We start from the raw sequence: 20,631 nt of genomic DNA on the forward strand, positions 1-20,631 counted from the left end.
CTTTAGCTGTTCCCTTTGTCTAGCAACTCTGCACATGGGCACATTGGGAACAGGCTCCAGCTGTTCGTCTGCCTCACTGATGTCTGACTCTGAAGGCAGCTGATAACTGGCATACGGCTCTGGCCCTCTCTCTGCCTCTGACACAGAGCCCTCATCAGAGCCTTCCCCAGACTCCAGGACTGGCCCGTGTTCCTCCTCAACCTCCTCACTGTCTGAATCTGCTGCCAGCTTGGCAGTCAGGCCACAACACCCAGTTAGTTAAATTAAAAACACTTGACTCCTCTCTTAGGAGAAGGGATCAATATTGCTAAACAAACTAGGAAGGGTGGATAAAAGCTTTCTGTTAGAAGATCATGGCATATTTCCTGATTAGTGGGAAACCATATTGGAGAGTCCCTCCTTGCGTGAAATGCAGGTGGTGAGTGGCGGGAATTCCTTTTCATTTTATCAAAAGACATTATTTAGAAAGGATGCAGATTACCAGCTGTCTGCAAGGAATATAAATCCTTCCATTCCCCACTATCCTATCAGAGCTGAAGAAGCTTCTTGGCTGAGAAGCAAAACGTCTTCAAAAAGAAAAAAAACAAGAAAGCCCAGTTGCCTCCTGAAAAAAAGCATTTTTGAGATAACTATGGCCTGGATGACTGAGAATCTCTACAGACTATTATTTAGAAAGTTTTAGAAATATGAAGTTGTTTCCTCTGTTTTAGCACTAGAACTTTTCCAAGCATAATTAGGTTTCTGCTTGTAACATGAACAGACTACAAATAGAAAGAAAGTGTCCACCTTCAGCTCTCCAAAAGATGTGTCACACTTTGAACTTTCACAGAGTTAGACCACAATCCGCCCTTCCTTCCCCTGTTTACTATAATGAACCCCTGCTAATGTCCAAGTAGTTAGTTGGTTCTTGTGGCTACGATGAATTTTAATGGGGAAATTCAAATGAAGAGATTAAACCATGAAAGCAATTTTTTTTTGTTATGTGCAACTTTTGGAGGGAATGGTTTGAAGACATGATGAAGGACAGGGGAAACCGAATTCTTCCCACCACCCACATATTTGGCCTCGATTTGAATTGGCTCTTCTTCTTATGGATAATAAAGTGCCTGCATGTTTTCTGAATAATAATAGCTATGATGGGTGGTCTATTTTGGTGCAGGAAGTTGGCATAGTTGCAAAGAGAGGGGAGGCTATTACCTGCCCATGACCCCATCCCAACATCCTTTGGTAGTGTTTTCAACCTTAGCAACTTGAAGATGTATGGACTTCAATTCCCAGAATTCCCAGCCAGCCATGCTAGCCGAGGAAGGGCCATGCTGGCTTGGCAATCCTGAGAATTGAAGTCCAAGTATCTTCAAATTGCCAAGGTTGAGAAACATTGTCCTAAGGCAGGGGTCCCCAAACTTGGCAACTTTAAGACTTGTGGACATAGCTTGCTGGAGAATTCTGGAAGTTGAAATCCACAAGTCTTAAAGTTGCCAAATATGAAGACCTCTGTCCTAAGGCTTTAAAAAATGGCAACAGAGGTTTCCGATCCGTCATCAAAATCCCTTTTAGTTTGGCTCTAAAAGGATAGAAATCATACTGTAAAAGACAGACCCAGATGTCTATATATTTATTATGGGCTTTAAAATCTTTATTCTATATACAAAGGGTCTCTTACCTCTATCTGCCGGGAGCATGGAGCCGCAACAGAGCATGGAACTTGCAAACAAAGAGGTAACTAGGAGAAAGTGGTTCAGCTCTTTTCTTCCTTCGCCTCACCTCCAATAGTGGTTTTTCAAGCTTCCTAACCTGAGTAAACAGCTTGTATTTCCCCTCCCCTCGCATTGTTAGCTGCTCATTGAGCAGGAATTTGCTAAAAAACAAACAAACCACAAATTCCTGAGAAACGCTTGTTGAAAGCCACAGACCTAGATTCATACAAAAAAGAAAGAGGCTTTAGAGAGCCTCTATGCCTGGTGAGACATATACAGGTAGTCCTTGACTTACAACTGAGCCCCCAAATTTATGTTGGTAAATGAAACATTTGTCAAGTGAATTTTGCCCCATTTTACAACCTTTCTTGACACATTTGTTAAGTGAATCACTGCAGTTATTAAGTTGGTAACATGATTGTTAAGTGAATCTGGCTTCCCCATTGACTTGTCAGAAGGTCACTAAAGGTGATCACGTGACCTCAGGACACTGCAACCGTCATAAATATGAGTCAGTTGCCAAGTATCCAAATTTTAATCATGGTACCATGGGGATGCTGTAATGGCTTTATGGTCATGCGTCACATTTTTCCATGCTGCTCTAACTGTGAAAGGTCACTAAGTGAATTGTTGTAAGTCAAGGACTATCTGTACTAATATAGCAGTTTCAGGTTCATCCTGTTCATCCAAGCAATGTGACTTCATAGCCTCTCTCCAAATTGCTGCTGAAAAGTTGTAATTTGCAGTGTGACAGGAGGAATTATTAAATTCGTAGCAAGCAATCACACTGAGTATGTTCAAACATTTTCATTTACACTCAATTAAGGTTAAATGTAATTTAGATAAAAAGATACTTTTGTCTTGGCTCTACATCCTGGCTGGAGTGTGGCTCCCAGCACGCTACTCAAAGGCTGGTGAGGCTCTAAATCTTCCAAAAGGTGAACATCTCTGGTTCCACGAACCTTGGAAGGCTTTTCTTCTAGGTGATGGACTTTGTTCTTAAAGCTTTGGCTTTTCTCCCTAAACAATGGTGTTGGGCAGTCAGTGCTTTTGGCCTTCTTATTCTATGTGAAGAAGGGTGAAGGAAGATAGTTCCTTATTTTTCTTTGTAGCCCAAGAGTTTAGATATCATATCCCCAGTAGCTTCTGCGGAGAAGTTTAGTAAATTAAAAATGAATATTGCTGGAGATTGCTGCATTATTTTATCTTAACCTTACTTTTCTATTTTTCTATATTTTTCCCATACCCATTAATCTGGATGATAATTTTACATATTCAGTTGTATACCGTCAGGATTTACCAGAGGTCCTTCCATAATGATGAATTACCAACCACTAGTACATAATAAAATTCACCACTGATGATGCCATTTGCTTTGATAACTTCAGCATTGGACTGGATATATAAAAGCAAAATAGTCCCTCAATGGTTACTTACTGTGCTGGATACATGGCTTTAGGAATGGTATCCCTTTCATATAAGCGAATCAAGTTTAGCTTGTTGATTTCTTGGTGATTTCTATTAATTGATTAATAAGCAGAATGCTATAGTGAAGGATCTTTGAGTTGGATTCACATAACATTGTGAACCATGGTTTGTTTTCATTGTGGCTTGCTGAACATGACATAATCAGGTCTAACTTTAAACCAAAACCACAATAGATGGTTCATACATCAAGCTAAACCAAATCAAACGACCCATAAGAGGGTTAGGGAATTAGAATAATTACAAATACTGTTTGGGGAAGTGAGAATATGACTTTGTTATGTCTTAACCTAATGGGACACCCAGTCCGATCCAGTAGAGCTCCTAACTCCTACAGAAGAAGATACCAAAAAAGGGGTTTTGAGCTTTCAAGTTGAACATCTGCATGATTGTTATAGTTCCCTAATCTTTAATATACTTTATAATTCAAAATCAAACAAAAAAGAATCTCCCATGTAAGGTCATACATCTCCCCACAATATTCATGATAGAATATGGAATATGTGGCTAAATTAGCAGAGAAGTAAAGGTAGCTACAATGCTATATAGCTTTCAGTCATCAATCCTGAAACAAATATATTTTGCTGTGTTCTTTAACTCTAACTCAGGGGTCCCCAACCCCCGAGCCGCAGCCCATTACCACTCTGTGGCCTGTTCGAAAGATCGGTTATCGCTGCTGTAACTGTTCCCACGGCATGCTAAATCAGGATGTGTTTAACCATGGTGTATTGATTAAATCATAATTGTGTGGGTTCACATAATACATTAAATCTTAACCATGATTGATGAGCTAAACTAAAACAACATATTACACCACAATCTAACCGGCTTCTTTTTGATTTAGTCATTATATGAATTCAGCTAACACTGAAAGTCTACAGGATAGAGGTCCCATTGCCATTTGAAACATTTCTTGCAATTTGATTTTATTACTGAATATTGTTCCATGGCAACCTAAAGTAATATTTAACTATAAAGGAAGTAAGTGGTAAAATTCCGCTTGGAATATAAGGCTGAAATTATTTTTAGGCACTGATCCTTATTCACAGTCTGTTTTCTTCTCTATTCCTATTGAAGGAGCTGCGTAGATTCACCTCCTGCCAGCTAAGTTATTTTTAGAATAGGACTTCCTCTAAGATGTCATGCTCCAATCCTACAGTCACTCTCCACTGAGCCTCCTATTGGTCTGTAGGCTGTGCCAAGATAGTTGAGGTTATTTGTGCAGTTTCTGTTGGAAACGACAGCTTGAGTTGGCTGTTTGACTGCCTGGAATTTTGATTAAAGCCCAGCCTTCCAACTGTGGTCCTTGCTACTCCTATTTGCAGCATTGGGCTTCTCCCAAATTTAGAAAAATCAAATTAAAAGAAGAGTTTTATGTCAAGGCATATAGAAAGAGAAGCATTTTTCAAGAGTATCAAGTATGTCGAGATCTGATTAATTTATATTTTATTCAAAGTGTAGCCCCAGGCTATCAGGGACGCGGTGGCTCAGTGGCTAAGATGCTGAGCTTGTCAATCAGAAAGTCAGCAGTTCGGCAGTTCGAATCCATAGCACTGCGTAACGGAGTCAGGTCCCGTTACTTGTCCCAGCTTCTGCCAACCTAGCAGTTCGAAAGCAGGTAAAAATGCAAGTAGAAAAATAGGAACCACCTTTGGTAGGAAGGTAACAGTGTTCCGTACGCCTTCGGCGTTTAGTCATGCCGGCCACATGACCATGGAGATGTCTTCGGACAGCGCTGGCTCTTTGGCTTTGAAGTGGAGATGAGCACCGCCCTCTAGAGTCGGGAACGACTAGCACATATGTGCAAGGGGAACATTTACCTTTAGTCCCAGGCTAGATCCTGGAGATCTCCCAAAGATCAGCCCTCCATCCCAAATGCCCTGGACCACATTGATAGCAAGTAGTGCTAGCTATAAACGTGCACATTTTTTTTTCCACAGGCACATTTTTACCTGAAAATAAAAATTTCTCCAGCTACTTTTAGATATTGTGGGAAAGATATTTGGACCCTCCAGCTGCAAAAGCCATCTAATATATTTATTTTAAATATGCATAGCATCTGCATGATATAGATAGATCATAAGATAATCATATTCCTCATGCAGACTCGGGGGTTTGTGTTAATTTAGCTCTTGGTGCTGCAGCCCCTTAAAAATAGTAACATTCTACTACTGTCTCCCAGAGAAAGATTCCCTCCCTTTCTAAATCTTTTCTGAGGCCTCTATTAATACTTCATCTCAAATTGTCTTTTTGATTCCTTTCATTCACTTCCTTTCCATAATTTGGCACCCTTGTTATTTTTAATGCTGTTAGGAATTTCCATTGTGCCCCTGACTGGAATTCTTGGCTTTTAATATGACCATGTTAATTCCTGTATTTCAGGCATCTTTTTCCTAACCCTTGCTTACTAGTTGTATAAAGCCTGTGATCAAAAAAGCTCATCCCAGAAACTAATCACGAGAAATGTTTGTTCCGGGAAGCTCTCTTGTCACCCTAGTGACTTCTTGGTTCCTTGAGAGTTATTTTTTTGAACATTTGTTTTTAGCTGGAAAACTGGTGACTGGAGCCAGTGCTCTGCCACCTGCGGAGGGGGCTTTCAAAGCCGTTCAGTTTACTGTGCTTCGTACAATGGACATCACTTTCAGGATGCCGTGGATGATACCGAATGCGCTTCCTTGACAGAGAAGCCACGCAGCGCACAGCCTTGCAAACTGCAGCGGTGTGCAACATGGGTCGCAGGTCCTTGGTCTGAGGTGAGTTTTTCCTTCTATGTGCAATATCTGTACTGAGGCAGGATTGGCCCAGTTTCTTCTGCACCTTGGGGAAAAGAAGATAATATATCCCCTTGGGGCATCCTGATCTGCCTTGCATGATTTTAGTACTGAGTAAAGCATTGGAAGTACAGGTAGTCCTCATTTGGTGGACATTTGGGACTGGCAGCTCAGACATTAAATGAAGAGGTCACAGAGTGAAATGGCAACAATGTTAGCGATCTTACTTCCTTCGCTTTATAGATTTGCAAAAGATATAAAAGCAATGATTGGCCATAAAGTTACTTTTTCATCACTTTTGTCACTGTGAGCATTTGCTAAACAAGAACAACCTGTAACACAATAGAACTCTGTAATATTTGGGCTTATTCTAATTCTGTGTGCGCCTGTACTACAAGTACAGAGTAAGATTAAATTACAAGATGTAAAGTGGGAGTTCATCTAGGACCATGGGGGAGGGGAGTAAGTTTGAATCTACCATAGATATGGAAGCTCAGTGTAATCTTAAGGCAGGCCACTTCCTCTCAGCCCAATTTAACATGTTGACTGGTTATAACTTTAATACATGTATTTAAAATTAGAAAAATTACAAAATATACACACAAAAATAGAAAAATTATTTTAAAAAGATGAAAAGAAGGGGAAAAAACCAAATCAAATTCTAAAAAAAAAAACCAAGGATGTATCTTAAAGTTTATAAAATAAAATAACAAGCCACAATTGCTCTTCTCCTCCAAAAGAAATCAAACTCCATGACAAAATCTCTGGAACTGCCCATATGCCTGAATGTTCTTCTGATGCCCTAGCTGCATTTCAATGAAATGTTGGAAACCTGTACAGAAAAAGAGAACTTTATTCAGACTGTAGACTATGTAGAACAAATTAACATCAGAAATAGAGACGTTTTTCATGCAATGCAGATCTATTCTATTCTACTCTACTCTACCCTACTCTACCCTACTCTATTACAGTGTTCAGTAAGCTGTGGTGAAGGTATTCAAACCAGGACTGTAAGATGCCAGGTTGAACAGGGCCCTCAGATTCTAGATATTGCTTGCTTGAGAGAACCAAAACCTCAGCACACCCAGCCCTGTATCGGGGAGAATTGTATACAGGAGATTGGCTGGCATATCGGAGACTGGGGATTGGTGAGTATGACATATATTTCCCTAGTCCAATTTTTGTCCCTTCGCTGCTCCCTCTTTCACATTCTTACAAAGACCCATTTGTAGCCATACAATATTTGTTGATCTCCTGGGAGAATGAAAATAAACACAAGAAGGAGGTCACCAACCTGAATAGCCCATAGGACAAAGTTAGAGCATGGTCACAGCAGAGATATTTTAATCGATGGCTTTTGGGGGCAGGATGGGGATATTCACATGATCCTATCTTCTGGAAATGAAACTATAAAGTGTCTTAGTTGTAACTGCCTGTAAGGACAATTGCATGCAGAACCTTTAGGCTATTCCTGGGCCTTGTGAATCAGTCCTACTACAGTAACTGACCTGGAAATAACTAATCCTACCAGGTCTTTCTTCTTTATCAGTTTCTTTCCCTGATGCGCTACAATTCTGATGTTTTGGGATGTTGATTTTCAGAATTCTGAGTTAGATTGGCTGCAGGAAGACCGGAGGGTTCCATATTGGAAAACCTCCAAGTAGTATTTGCAGCCTTGTCCCTTGACACTTCACCCACAAGGTCTCTGGCCCCTTGGTGGTTCTTTGCTCCTCATCTGATGATTCTTTGCCTCTCATCTGATTGTCCATTGTTTTAATCCCTACCATCTTTTCATCAAGTGCTCAAAAAGCTGCAGTTCTGGTATCCGAACCCGCCAAGTCATCTGTGCTGATGGGGATTCCAAATTCTACGGCCATGAGATTTGCCAAGAGATACAGCCACAGATACCAACCATGCTTGGGAGCTGCAATACACAACCTTGTCACCTGCCCCAGCGTAAGTGCAAAGTAGCATTTACTTCCAAGACATCAGGGAAGTTAGAATAGATAGGAATGCCACCGTCATATTGTTTAACTGGTAGGCCTTTCTATTTTATACATGTTAAATTATACCTCCATGAAACATCCTGTACAGAAATGTTGAGTTGATGACCCAGAAGTCTTTGTCTCCTGTGTTTGATTACTGGTTTATTTAAAAAATGGGATGATGTGATACATGTTGGAATAAATGAGGTTAGCAAAAAAAAGAATGAACTTCTGCCTTAGTAGGTTGGACCTTATCAGTCAAATACTGAAGTCAGTAAATTAATTTCAGGAGTTCAGTAAGAGAAAAATATTTTTTATGATTTGTGTTTTGTAGGGATTAAACGCAGGAGGCTCATTCAGATCATTTAGGTGACTTGATTTATATTCTGTTCTTCCAAATAAAAATCCTCAACTTAAACCTTAAGACTTTTTAATGTACAATTTTTAAAAAATCAATCAAACTAGAAAACAGAGGTCATGGGCCATTGTCATCTTCCTAGGGCTGGGAAAGAGGGACTGGCTCCCTATCATCAAGCTGGCTTTGTGCCTAAGATAGAATTAACATTCATGGTCTCCCAGTTTATAGCCTGGTGTCTTAACCACTGCAACAAATTAAGTAATTTTCTCATCAAGAGTTAGAAGTGGAATGTTACGGACGGACGGACGTTGTCAAATTTACATGTTTTCTCATGCTCACCGGGATTGGTTGCCAAAACCCTGGGAAGTTTAAGCAACTGTCATTGGCCAGTTGCTCTGCCGGGGTTTCTTAAAAGGCGAGCTCCAGCAGCCCAGCCGGCAGAGTGCAGTCACTTACTCTTGCAATAAAAAGTGCTGAAACTCACTCACACCTCTCGCCTGCTGCTTTTCGCCGATCTAACATGGAAAATCTCTGAAAACGTAGGGTCCTTGAATCCATAGCTACCGGATCTTTCTAAAGTTGAGCTTAAACTTGTAGTTCCCCATCCTGATCCTAATAACCAGAGGAAAACCTCAACAATATCACTTGATTGGCCAGGGTAGAGATACTCAATTGAGTAACATCCACATACTGGTGATATCTGACCCCATGCCATTGGATAACTTCACCCAGCTACTTCATGTAGATATTAACTAAAGATAATTCCCCAGTGTCAAACCCTGGGAACTATGCAGAGCAGGGATCTTGTTTTGCCAGTATTCCTGGTCAACAATCTTAGGCTGAATTCTCCACCCCACTAATGCTACTTGGAGCTTACTCAAGGGAAAGGAGAGTCAGTACTACTGCCTCCTACTCCCAACCCTTGGAAATGTTCCCCAAAGATACCACAATCAATAGTATAAAAAGCCATTGAAATCAAGTAAGACCAGGAAAGTCTAGAAAAATTAAGGAACTCATTTCACCCTTTCCATTTCCCCCAACATGATTAAAAAACAAGGAAAACAAAGGATCCTAAGTTTTTGGCTCCACACACTTTGGGAGTTTTGGAGGAGATATTATTAGGGTACTGGAGAGCCAAATGGGAATTCCTTGCACATTTGTATTACATTTTAATTTATGGTACTCTTTTTTTTCTTGAAATTTTGCCTCTTTCTTAAGGAATATTAATATTTTCTACTGTATACTCTGGGTATTAAAGTCTGTAGAACATTTTCCCTTGTCTTTTTTAATGGAGTTTTCTTTCCATCTATTTTGAAGTGCCATTTTAACACTACAAGTATTCTGTAGGCTCCCTTTAACTGATGATAGTGGGAGTAGAGGTGGGTCTTTTTACACAGAATAATATGATATTATTTGTATTCCTGCAGAGGTTCCCAGTATGCAAGACATCACAGGGTTCAATATCAGTCGTCGGACGTTACTGACCCGCTACCATCCTGATCAAGGCACTGAAGGTTTGGAAATGCCAAGTTGGCCTTCCTTCATCTAGTAGTCTAGTAGTTTTGTAAGGAAAAAGCTTTAGACCCACTAGCCTGCCTTCCTTTTCCTGCTTTTCTCAGTGACAGTGCCAGAAAGCAAAGGTGACATGAATATGAAGATGGAGATAAATTGATATCTGCTTCCGCCCCTAGTCACTAATGTAGTGGGAACCAGTTTGCACATTTGGAAATTGTAGAGATGTTATAGCTGTGTGAGAGAAAGGAGCTCCTATACAAAAATAGTTGTCATGTTGACCTGCCAATCAGATATATAGGACAAATCACCTGGAGCCTAGAACATGCTCAGGGAGAGATTGCTGCTTATGGATAATGCATTGGTAGTCCCAGTTCTAATACCTCACTGGAGATCCACCTTGCAATTTACAATAATACAATAGCAGAGTTGGAAGGGACCTTGGAGGTCTTCTAGTCCAACCCCCTGCCTAGGTAGGAAACGCTATACCATTTCAGACAAATGGCTATCCAACATCTTTTTAAAGGCTTCCAGTGTTGGGGCATTCACAACTTCTGGAGGCAAGCTGTTCCACTGATTAATTGTTCTAACTGTCAGGAAACTGTCAGGAAAGACTTGCCTGAAGTCTTCAATGAACTTGAATGATAAATTTAAAAGGCTTTGTTAACTGTATGTCACAACTAGTGTTTTCAGAGTAGATCCTAAAAAAAATCATTTACAGTTTTGCAGAAGGCATAGGGCAAGCCTTGCCTTTCAGTATTTCCAATTTCTAACTTAAAGATACAATAATTTTCTCAGGCAATTCTACCCTACTTGTACTTGGTACTTAAATCATGTGTCTTCTGATACTTTACATGTTTCCCGAAAAGTAGGAAATCATGTTGTTCTTTGACTGAATGTGTCAATTTTACTTAAAAATAATATTGAGCTAGCCTTGACTCCTAGGGCAATAGAAACTGATGGATTCTTGACTAAATTGCTTTCTTGTAAGTGAATCGGCTTCTTCTGGTATACTATTAGTATATCTTGGGCTAGACTACACTTCTGGATACCTTGGTGATTGGCTATATTGACTAAATGCAATCCCTGTTTAGCTTTGAGGAGAGAGGGATCAGCCAAGATGACCAAGATGTTTTTCCCTTGATTTTTCACCCAAGCTCACACTTTTTGCTTCCTTTTCATGCTTCATGTTTCCTCATTAGTGATATTCAATAAGAAACTATAAATAAGAGGCAAAGGGAATACAACATTTTGAAACCTGATCGTGCTCAGTCTTCTTGAGTCTTAAATGAGTATAAAATAAAAAAAGAAATGGTATTCATTCTATATCCTGTGCATACTGCATTCAAATGAAAACTGTCCACAATATGTTATTGTATGCCATTTAGTCCCAGTGTAAATGGAGTCTATGATAACTCACCACAGCCAAGTTGTTACAGTCAACTTGCCGCGGGACAAGAGTTACACTAATATCAAAGAAATAGTGGTATAGAATCATTAAAGAAAGGATGCCAAAAGAGGGGCAAAATGAAATGTGAATGACAAACATTAACAATTGTTAAAATCATTTTAAATAATTGAATTGTTCAATTGTCCCGCAGCAAGTTGTCCTATGATGAATTGGACATGGCAAGTTGTCCTGATTTGAGTTGGCTGTAGTTGGCTGTGGTGAATTGAACATGGTTTGTAAGTTTAATTTGGCACAGCCAACATGATGAGTGGCAAATTGGCTGCAATGAGTTGTCCCGTTACAGTATAAATGGTTTTTTCAAGAGCTCAGTCAGCTGGACTTGCAATATTCTTTGGCAAAATTCTGTGTTGCTGCAATGAGAAAAAAATTGCTTACAGAATTGTAGCTGTCAACTTGTACCAATTTTTTGGAGATATCTTTAACAATTTTTGGAACAGTATATTTATTCACATACTTATCGGCTTTTCACTCATGTAAAGTAGGGATTGACCCTAACAGTTTGAGAACATGAATTTTCTTAACATGGATGTTATTATCCACTATTAATCAGTAATAGTCATTATTATTATTATTTTAATATATTGTAATATGATGTCTATTGCTTGTCTATGACCGTAATAAAGATATATTCTATTCTATTCTTTCTGATTTCTGGAAAAAGAAGGAGGACAAATTTCAGGTTAAAAAAGAAGAAGAAGAAGAAGAAAACTTTTCTTTCTCCTCTCACAATATTCCTTAATGTGTTCAGGTTTCATATCTGTATGCCAGACCTTACTATGCAGTAATGTGAAGTGGAACTAAACCTCTATTGTTTTCCCATACCTATTAAGTTTTCCATCCATATTATGGGCAGGAAAGTATGCAAGTATAAAAAATTAATAGCACACTTCTTTATTCTCTTGATCCTAATCTTCGCATCAAGCTCCTGTTTCCTCCCACTCCCTTTTTATTATTACCCCTCTGTCTGATAACTATAGCTACAGCTGCAAAGTAATCTTCCTGGGCTCCTAGAAAGTTAACCTAGAGAAAGTACCTGCTTCCCAGCAACCAGTCCATCCATCAAATGCTTTGAGTGTTTATTCCCATTTTTGCTCCACAAAGATTTGATCTCTGTGAAAGGAAAAATAATGAGAAAACATAAGAGGTTACCACTGGAAAGTATTGTCTTTTGTCCATTCCATAGTTCTGTGAATGAAGCAAGGAGTTAGCTCAATATTAATAACTTGCCTTGGTAGCTGCTACCTAAGTCTTTGGACCATTTTTATTTCCCTGACTTTTTTTCAGGTTATATGCATGTACAATTAAGGAGTCTCAGCTATGATCCTAATGATATTGTAAAACAACCAAACAAACAAACAAAAACCACTATTTTAAGTAGGGTAGTTTTATTTTGTTGTCAAATTAATAGACTCCATTTTGCAATTGATATTGTAGGAGAGCCATGTTGGTAACCAAAAATCAGGAATAGTCTGGTAGCACCTTATCAGACTAACAAATTGAAAAAGACTGACTAACTCATTTTATTAGAGGCATGGAGTGGCCACCAAAATGTATGCCTTTTAATAACATTTGATAGCCTAATAATGTGCTATCGGACTCCTCATTTCTAACAATTGATAATAGAGGTCATTACTCTAATTTGGGAATGTAATGTAGTCAATTACTTATTTTAAGACTTTCTGCATTATGATTGAGTGCTACACCAAGTGATAAGCCTTGTACTGTAAGTACAGGTGATCTATCTCAGGTAAGCAAGAATGTGATGGATGGAGGGAAGGCGCAGGGATATTGGGGTAAAAGAAAATAAGATTACAATTACAATTACTATATATACATATATATATAGCTAGCTTGTAATCTTATTTCATTGGGGCAGATTCTTAACTAGAGGTGTGTAGTGGTGAGATCTACACACAGGTTTCTCTTATTTTCTTTTACCCCAATATCCCTGCGCCTTCCCTCCATCCATCACATTCTTGCTTACCTGAGATAGATCACCTGTACTTACAGTACAAGGTTTTTTTAAAGGTACAAAGGACTTTATCTCTTATATTTTTCAGTTTCTAGACATGAAAGAATAAGCCAAGCTGGCTCTACTCATCGCCAGGTCCAGCTAAATGAAAGTCCTCGCTCCAATTTCTTACCTCTTGGATGGGATTCTTACTCGGACTCTTCTGTGTCCCGTCGGTCCCATTCTTATCCAAACAGTGGTAGTAATGATCAAGACTGCAACCATACTCCTCATGGATGTTGTTCAGATGGTCGCACTACTGCAGCAGGTCCCTTTGGCCAAGGTTGCCCACTTGATTCTTGCCATCTGAGCAGGTAGGACTAGCTCACTGAATGAGCAATTTGCAGGCAAAGCTGATTTATTGGATTGCTTTCAACATGTTACTGGTTTCCCACCCACCCCAGATATGGATGCTGCCCCGATGGAGTATCACATTCCCAGGGACCTAACCAAGAAGGGTGCACACAATACTACAGTGATGTTGACATAAGCAGAAATCCTGTTACTCCCACTCCAACAGTAAGTGAGGCAAACTTCTACATGTTCTAGAAGACATGTTGGAATATAGTTACTTCCCCATATACAACGGCTGCATTTATCCAAACTCAAGGCTGTTTCCCTGTGTCCTCTTGATATATCTGATGCTCCCATAAACATCTGCAAATTGAATTAGGTTCAAAAGTTCATCAGTTCCTCTGCCCCTCCAAATGAAAAGCTAGAGAAGGTTCCTTCCATCTCCACAATTCTGTGCTTTTTCTATTTCTACAGACAATTCCTCCAAGTTCTCGCTAAGATACAGCAAAATATTATAAAGTGTTTTGCTGTCTTTCACAGGGTATAATGGGCTGTTTCCATTCATCACATTAAAGTTAGCAATGTAGCTTTGGGATATTTTGTTCTGTAGTAAAAATGTAACTGAATTATGAATTGTTTCTGGGATTGATTCAGTTGAATGTGCTACTTCATAAACACTTTTGAATGTATAATCAGAGTAACATCTGGTTTTCTTTCAGACAAGCCAAGTTCTTGCCCAGCAGCTACCAACAGAGGAATGCCGAGGTTCTATGTATGGTTGTTGCTATGACAACATTGCCTCTGCTTTAGGGCCTCAAGGGGAAGGATGTCCCACAAGATTCAGTCAATGTAAGTGACATTTGGTTTTGAAATGTAGCTTCACATTTAGTATTTTCCAGAAAAATAGCAGCAACCAATGGAATCATTTTGGTGGTATTTTATATGTACAGGTAGTCTTGCTTAATGATGGTAATTGTGGCCTTCGGCTCTGTCATTAAACAACACATTCGCAAAGCACATGACATGACTCTGTTGACTTGTGATGGCAGTTGCAGCAGTTCCAGTTGCCATCGTCAGGCAAATCTTGTGTGGTCACAGCATACTCTAGTCATGTGATCACCATGTGCAACTTCCTGCTAACCTCTCTGTTGAATTTGCTTGCCAAAAGATGGCAAAGAATGTTAATCACATAAGCGCTGCAACAGCCACAACCATGAGGAACAGTGGTAAGTCCCCTCATTCAGGGCCATCCTAACTTTGAATAGTTTGCTGAAAACGTGGTCACTGAATGTGGACTATTTGCGTACTACATAATCAAAAATCTGATTTAAAAAGTTCAACTTGAAATATATAAATACCTTTATATCTGAATTCTATTGTTTATATTCCTTGCATAGAAAAATTCTTTGTGTTTTGTGGTTAGGTTTTGATGAATTTATACATTCTATGCTCTTCATAAGAAAGACTCACCAACACATTTCTGTTTTGAAGTAAAACTAGTTCAGGCTCCCGGATGAAATCATTTATATTCATACATATTACATAATTCTTTGTGTAGTGTTTCCCAACCTTGGCAACTTCCCAGTGTGAGAACATTAACTCCTAGAATTCTCATAAATGGTGATGCTAGCTATGGAATTCAGGGATTTGAAGTCCACAAATCTGGGGATTGTGAAGTTAGGAATTACTGCTTTAGGCCGGAAGGAGATTCATGCAGGCATGGGAAAAGTACAATATAGGAAGCCAAAGTACTTGATAGCATGATAAATAAAAAAGCATACGAATATCATTTCTCTCCTGGCTTTTGTTGCTAGCTTATCCTGTCCAGTGTATGTTACCCAGTGCCCATGGTTCCTGCACAGATTGGACCATACGTTGGTATTTTGTAAGCGATGTTGGAAAATGCAATCGTTTTTGGTATGGAAGTTGCCATGGGAATAAGAACAACTTTGCTACTGAAGAAGAATGCATGAACACCTGCCATGGATCAATGGGAAGAAGCCATGTGAGCCTTCACCACCATGTGGCAAGTCCTAACATCCCCTCTAGTTCTCAACTGCAAGAAGGGAAAACAGAGGTAAATCCACAACAATTTGGAAGAACTATAACTCATAGAACAGGAAATGAAGGTCATAGTGATAGAACTTCCTCCAATCAAGATGCCTTACCTGAATCTGAGCAAGGAACTAGCTTGCTAGAAAACCAGTCAGAAAATTCTCATCGCTCAAGAACTCTTGATGAAATAAAAAGGGACACCGTAGACCATTTGCATGGTTTGAGTGAGACTGTGATTTCCAGACACTCAGAGAAGCAGCTGACTGTGAATGGCCAGACCACTCAACATGAGGCTGACGAGTGGAGGAGGGAATCTGGAGCAGATGCATTAACACGGAGAAGATTTGGGTATCAAACCCCACCAGAATCCACTTTTCAATATTCTTTGAACAGGTACATTTTTGCATTAGCACAGAAATATTGAAGATGTCTTGCTAATATTTTAGAATCATGCTTCATACAAGTTCGTATCTAATCCTCTATGCATGTCCATTTTGGGGAAACCGTTGCATATCTTTCAGGATCTTCTTGGATGGACCAGAATCTTCTGCAGTGGAAGCAGGCCTAGGACAAAGCATCCGTCTTCTCTGTAAGACAGACAATTCCCACTTCTCTAGAGTTGAATGGCAGAAAGACGGACAGCCAATCTCCTCTGATAGGTAGGACTGACCCCTGGATTCACCCCCATATCCCCTATGAATGGAACTTTGAGGTCATAGGTTTCACATTTGAAATTTGTCAGTATCTAAACCTACAACCTCTGATCATGTGATGAACTTGAGTGAGGTTTACATGCATGTTTCCATTGCTGCTTTGCAGATAGTCCTTAACTCACAACAGTTTGTTTAGTAACTGTTTGACATCATAATAGCACTGAAAAAAGTGACTTATGACCATTTTTCACAATTACGACCATTGCAGCACCTCCATGGTCACAAAATTAAGATCCTTGGCAACTGGTTGTAGTGTCCCATGGTCATGTGATCCCCTTTTGTGACCTTCTGACAAGCAAAGTCAATGGGGGAGCCCAGATTCATTTAACAATCATGTCACTAACTTAACAATTGCAGTGATTCACTTAAGAGCGGTGGCAAGAAAGATCATAAAATGAGGCAAAACTCACTAAACAAATGTCTTGCTTTAGCAACAGAAATTTTGGGCTTAACTGTGGTCCTAAGTTGAGATCTAACTGTACTTCACTGTCTTCACATAACCAGTACGAAACCTGCCAGCGATTCATCTTTAGCATCACTTTCTTGCTCTTATTCCCATAACCAACCAGAGTAATTGCTATCAATTTGACACTGTTAACTGACACTGTCAGTTTGACACTGTCAACTGAATATGTCATTCTATGTTAACTGATTCTGTCAGTGACTGCCACTGAGTTGGTGCAATTTCCAGTTTACCACATTTGACAACCCTTTAATCTTTTCTCCCCATAGGCATACCTACCAATCTGACAACTCCCTGGTGGTTAGCCATCTCAGGACCGAGGATGCTGGCATCTACACGTGCACAATTTCAAATGGGAGGGTGGAACGCAGGCAGATTGAGTTGCTGATCAAAGGTTATTTTATTCTTTGTTACTCATAACAGCCATAAAGCAAGAAACTGCTTGTCCTGATATAGCCAGCAGGTTGTTCTACAATTCTTTTTTCATCAATGGAAAATGATATCCTTTCCAAATTTCATCAGAGTACAAAACCAATGCTGTCTTTATCCAGGGAACTCCTTTCTTGCTCTGCCATCCCAATGCTTGGAAAGCTCTCCTCCATCTTATGGGAAACTTAGTACAAGGAAAATCTCCTGGGCAAACAAACCCTGGAAAGAACCATCCCTTTGTCAGCCCCCAAAGATTTCTTAAAAGTCAAATCCTGATGGCTTCTTTGTTCTGTTTCTTTGTGTAGAAATCCCTCAATCTACCTTCACCCAGGGAAGAAGGCATCAACTTACTCATGATCAGAATCACCAGCACAGAGTCTTTGGCACAGGAACTAATGACAGGTGGTCACATGTTTCTTCTCTGCATCCTCAAATAACATACAGGTATAGCTTTCAACTTCCCAAAGCAGCTCATGTTCCACATATTGTGCTGTGCGCTCTTTAGAGATGCATTTGGAAGCTGATCAAACAACAGCAGGCTATTTAATCATAGTGCCATTGTATCTAATCTAAATGCTTAGAAATCAGCCCTGCATTTTCTTTACGGCTACAATACAGAATGTGGAGCAATTCTAACCTAGGGTTTTTTTAAGATTTTTTTTTCCTTTTCTTTCTTACTGGTTGGACCTGATCAGGCAACTGAAAGAACCTAAGGAACTTAATTTAAGCAACCGTTGATATCAAAGTGTTTTAATGAAATCATTTTATGCCTTAGGCAGTTTTCTGTGTTTTGCTCGGCTCCTCGAGGAACCTACTGTTAGAAGGAAGCAATCATTAAGAAATTAATTACTGGGCTTAATAAATATTCATTGTTGAAATAAAACTTATATCTGCAGGAAAGAGATTCTAGCAAAACAAGGTCTCTTTTGCAGACAAGCAATTATTTAAATAGCTCATTTTTACTGATCACTGGGCAGTTTTGTAATAAAAGTCAGTGGCCTGCTTGCAGCCAAGGTTCACAAGCATCATCAGCTCAAAATTGCTTCTTTTGCATAGGTGGGTATCCTCTCATTAAGAACCGTGAGTCACATTCTAGAATGTCGCTACTAAAAAGAACTAAGAAAGGCTGTAGTGAGAGAGAGAGATGATGAAATTTAAGAGCTTATTTTTAGCAACTTGTCTCTTTTTAAAAAATAGCTTAGTATGGCAGTGGGGTTGAGTGCATCATTTCAGTGACAAGGGTAACTATCAGGCCACCTTCTGCAAAAAAAGCTGTCCAGGAGAAAGAGTAAAAATGGAGTAGGTAATCTGCCATTCCCAGTTCTATTCATTGATTTCTGAGGCGTCCATCTGTAGCAACTGTCACTAGCTTCAATAATTGGAAATAATCCTCCTCTCAAAAGCTAAAGTGCATGCATGGAACATTATCAAAGGGAGTGGGAGTCATTTGTTTTGCAATCATGTGTCAATTCAGTTGCTTTATTCTTTATTCTTGCTCACAGGATAGGAGTAAACCTCCTAACCTACTATATCTGGATTAACAGGCTGGCGTAGGTTCCCAGACAGCTGCATGATTTTGTTGAAATTCTTGCTGAAAGCATCACACATGGCCAGATAAATTATAAGGAGAACATTCTGTTACATGGGATTCTGGTGGCTATCAGCATTATCTGGGCCTGTAGCCAAGGGAACTGTTAAAAGGGATGTAATTATACAAACCTACATTTTGTAAAATTGTTGAGAGAGCGCCGTATACTTGTTGAAGAAGACTCTCTGTAATGGTCCATTTATGTTCAAATCATGACGAAAAGAGAGAAGGGCTAAAGTTCAATTATGTAATGCAGATACATTTATCGAATTCATATACCATTTTTAGCTTCTTCTGAAAGGAGATAATGTCACGGTTAATCTAACCTCCAATAAAAGGAAAAGCAACACTTCCATCTTTGCCCTCTCTCCCCCAAGCTTCCTGAAAATGGGAAACAACCAGTTCCTTCTCCTCATAATTGAATTGGTCTGGCCAACTCCAGTGGAGAATGCAGATCTATAAGTAACTTGGAGCCAAATCATAAATGACTCTCTAGGTTAAAATCAGTACTTTAAATTGCAGTTAAAGGTTAATGCGAAGCCAATGTAGAGCCCGGAATAAGATGTAATATATTCCCATCTACAACTGCATTCTGGCTGCTGCATTTTATGCAGTTGAAAATTCTGGATAGCTTTTAATAGCCATATAGAGCCTGGTACAGTACTCTAGATGTATGATGACGGGGCATGAATCACCTCAGTAAAGCTAGCTTGATCACTCAACAGTGAGACACTGGTGAAGTGGGTACAGCAGCACCTGCATTTTCTGTGTCACATGAGGAAAGTACATCTTCCTCTCCCTGTCCTTACCACTTTCTATAGAGGGACAATAGAGAACATCCTGTTATACGGCATTAAAATCTGATTTGGAAGCATTACTGCTTCAGACAGGAAGGCGGTGCAGAGAGTGGTGAGGACGGCAGAAAAGATTATTGGTAGTTCACTTCCTTCTATCCAGGACACGGCATATAAAAGTGATGCTTGAATAGGATCCGCAGTATGTATGTGTATAGATATATACTTTCTTTAGAGAGCAGGCAACAGAATTTTATTTTTATTGTGTGGCAGTATAATCACAGTAAAAATGACAATAAAGATTATCTTATCTTAAAGTCCTCATGTCTTCAGATAAGGTTGTAACTAGTGCAACAGCCCAAGATGGGCAAAGGCTTATGTAGCCATGGTTGCCAACTGCTGAGCTAGTAGGAATCACAAATCCTTGGAGATATACTCAGCAGATTCACTCTTTGCCGTTCACCACTTGTGTTCTAGGCCTAACTTCTACCACTTTATCCCCCAGCTATTTTCTCAAAAACCAGGAAGCCACCTAGAGACAGAGAGCAACTGCTCTGGAATTATTTTGCCTTGGGCTGAGATATCATCTTTTGCCAATGGCAAACCTTTCCATTGACAAGGAACTTTTCAACACTTGCTGAAAAGAGTGATTAAAATGAAAGAAGGAATTCTGATCCTTTTAAAAAAACATTTAATGCATCTACTTTGCAGGTTAAAAATGTATAAGAATGAGCCTTCGGTAGTTGATGCTAGCATTGGCGAACAAGTCAGGCTGCCTTGTCGTGTAGAGGCTTCCCCCTCTTTGACCATTGAATGGCAGAAAGATAGCCGTCCTATTTCATCTGCCAGGTAAGTGGTATTCTTGACAATATTACGCTCTCATTTTGTTGTCTTTGTACTAAGTGTGCAAAAGCCCAATGACTCCAATGAAATAAGTAAATTAAGTGTCTGTAAGTCTATAGCAGGGGTGTCAAACTCAATTTCATCAGTGTTGTGTTTGACCTC

The 20,631-nt window shown here is 39.5% G+C and overlaps 1 protein-coding gene and 1 non-coding gene across 2 annotated transcripts in view; one reads left to right on the forward strand and one right to left on the reverse strand.

Moving 5' to 3' along the window:
• LOC106556905 (uncharacterized) overlaps nt 1-1,749 on the reverse strand; it is a 79,892-nt gene extending 78,143 nt beyond the window's left edge. The window contains exon 1 of the transcript XR_015697559.1: nt 1,664-1,749. This is a non-coding gene — a transcript (uncharacterized LOC106556905). The remainder of the gene's footprint in view (nt 1-1,663) is intronic.
• PAPLN (papilin, proteoglycan like sulfated glycoprotein) overlaps nt 1-20,631 on the forward strand; it is an 84,577-nt gene that overhangs the window by 54,754 nt on the left and 9,192 nt on the right. Inside the window, exons 12-24 of the mRNA XM_087721945.1 lie at nt 1,654-1,719; nt 5,728-5,935; nt 6,925-7,101; nt 7,753-7,909; nt 9,724-9,810; nt 13,340-13,604; nt 13,695-13,809; nt 14,304-14,433; nt 15,399-16,032; nt 16,161-16,298; nt 17,085-17,209; nt 17,550-17,688; nt 20,338-20,475. Coding sequence (XP_087578071.1) covers nt 1,654-1,719; nt 5,728-5,935; nt 6,925-7,101; nt 7,753-7,909; nt 9,724-9,810; nt 13,340-13,604; nt 13,695-13,809; nt 14,304-14,433; nt 15,399-16,032; nt 16,161-16,298; nt 17,085-17,209; nt 17,550-17,688; nt 20,338-20,475 — 2,379 coding nt within the window. The remainder of the gene's footprint in view (nt 1-1,653; nt 1,720-5,727; nt 5,936-6,924; nt 7,102-7,752; nt 7,910-9,723; nt 9,811-13,339; nt 13,605-13,694; nt 13,810-14,303; nt 14,434-15,398; nt 16,033-16,160; nt 16,299-17,084; nt 17,210-17,549; nt 17,689-20,337; nt 20,476-20,631) is intronic.

Source organism: Thamnophis sirtalis, unplaced genomic scaffold (genome assembly GCF_051295495.1).
Source record: "Thamnophis sirtalis isolate CommonGarterSnake01/CBP01778 unplaced genomic scaffold, rThaSir2_p1.2 scaffold_1, whole genome shotgun sequence".
Taxonomy (NCBI): Eukaryota; Metazoa; Chordata; class Lepidosauria; order Squamata; family Natricidae; genus Thamnophis; species Thamnophis sirtalis.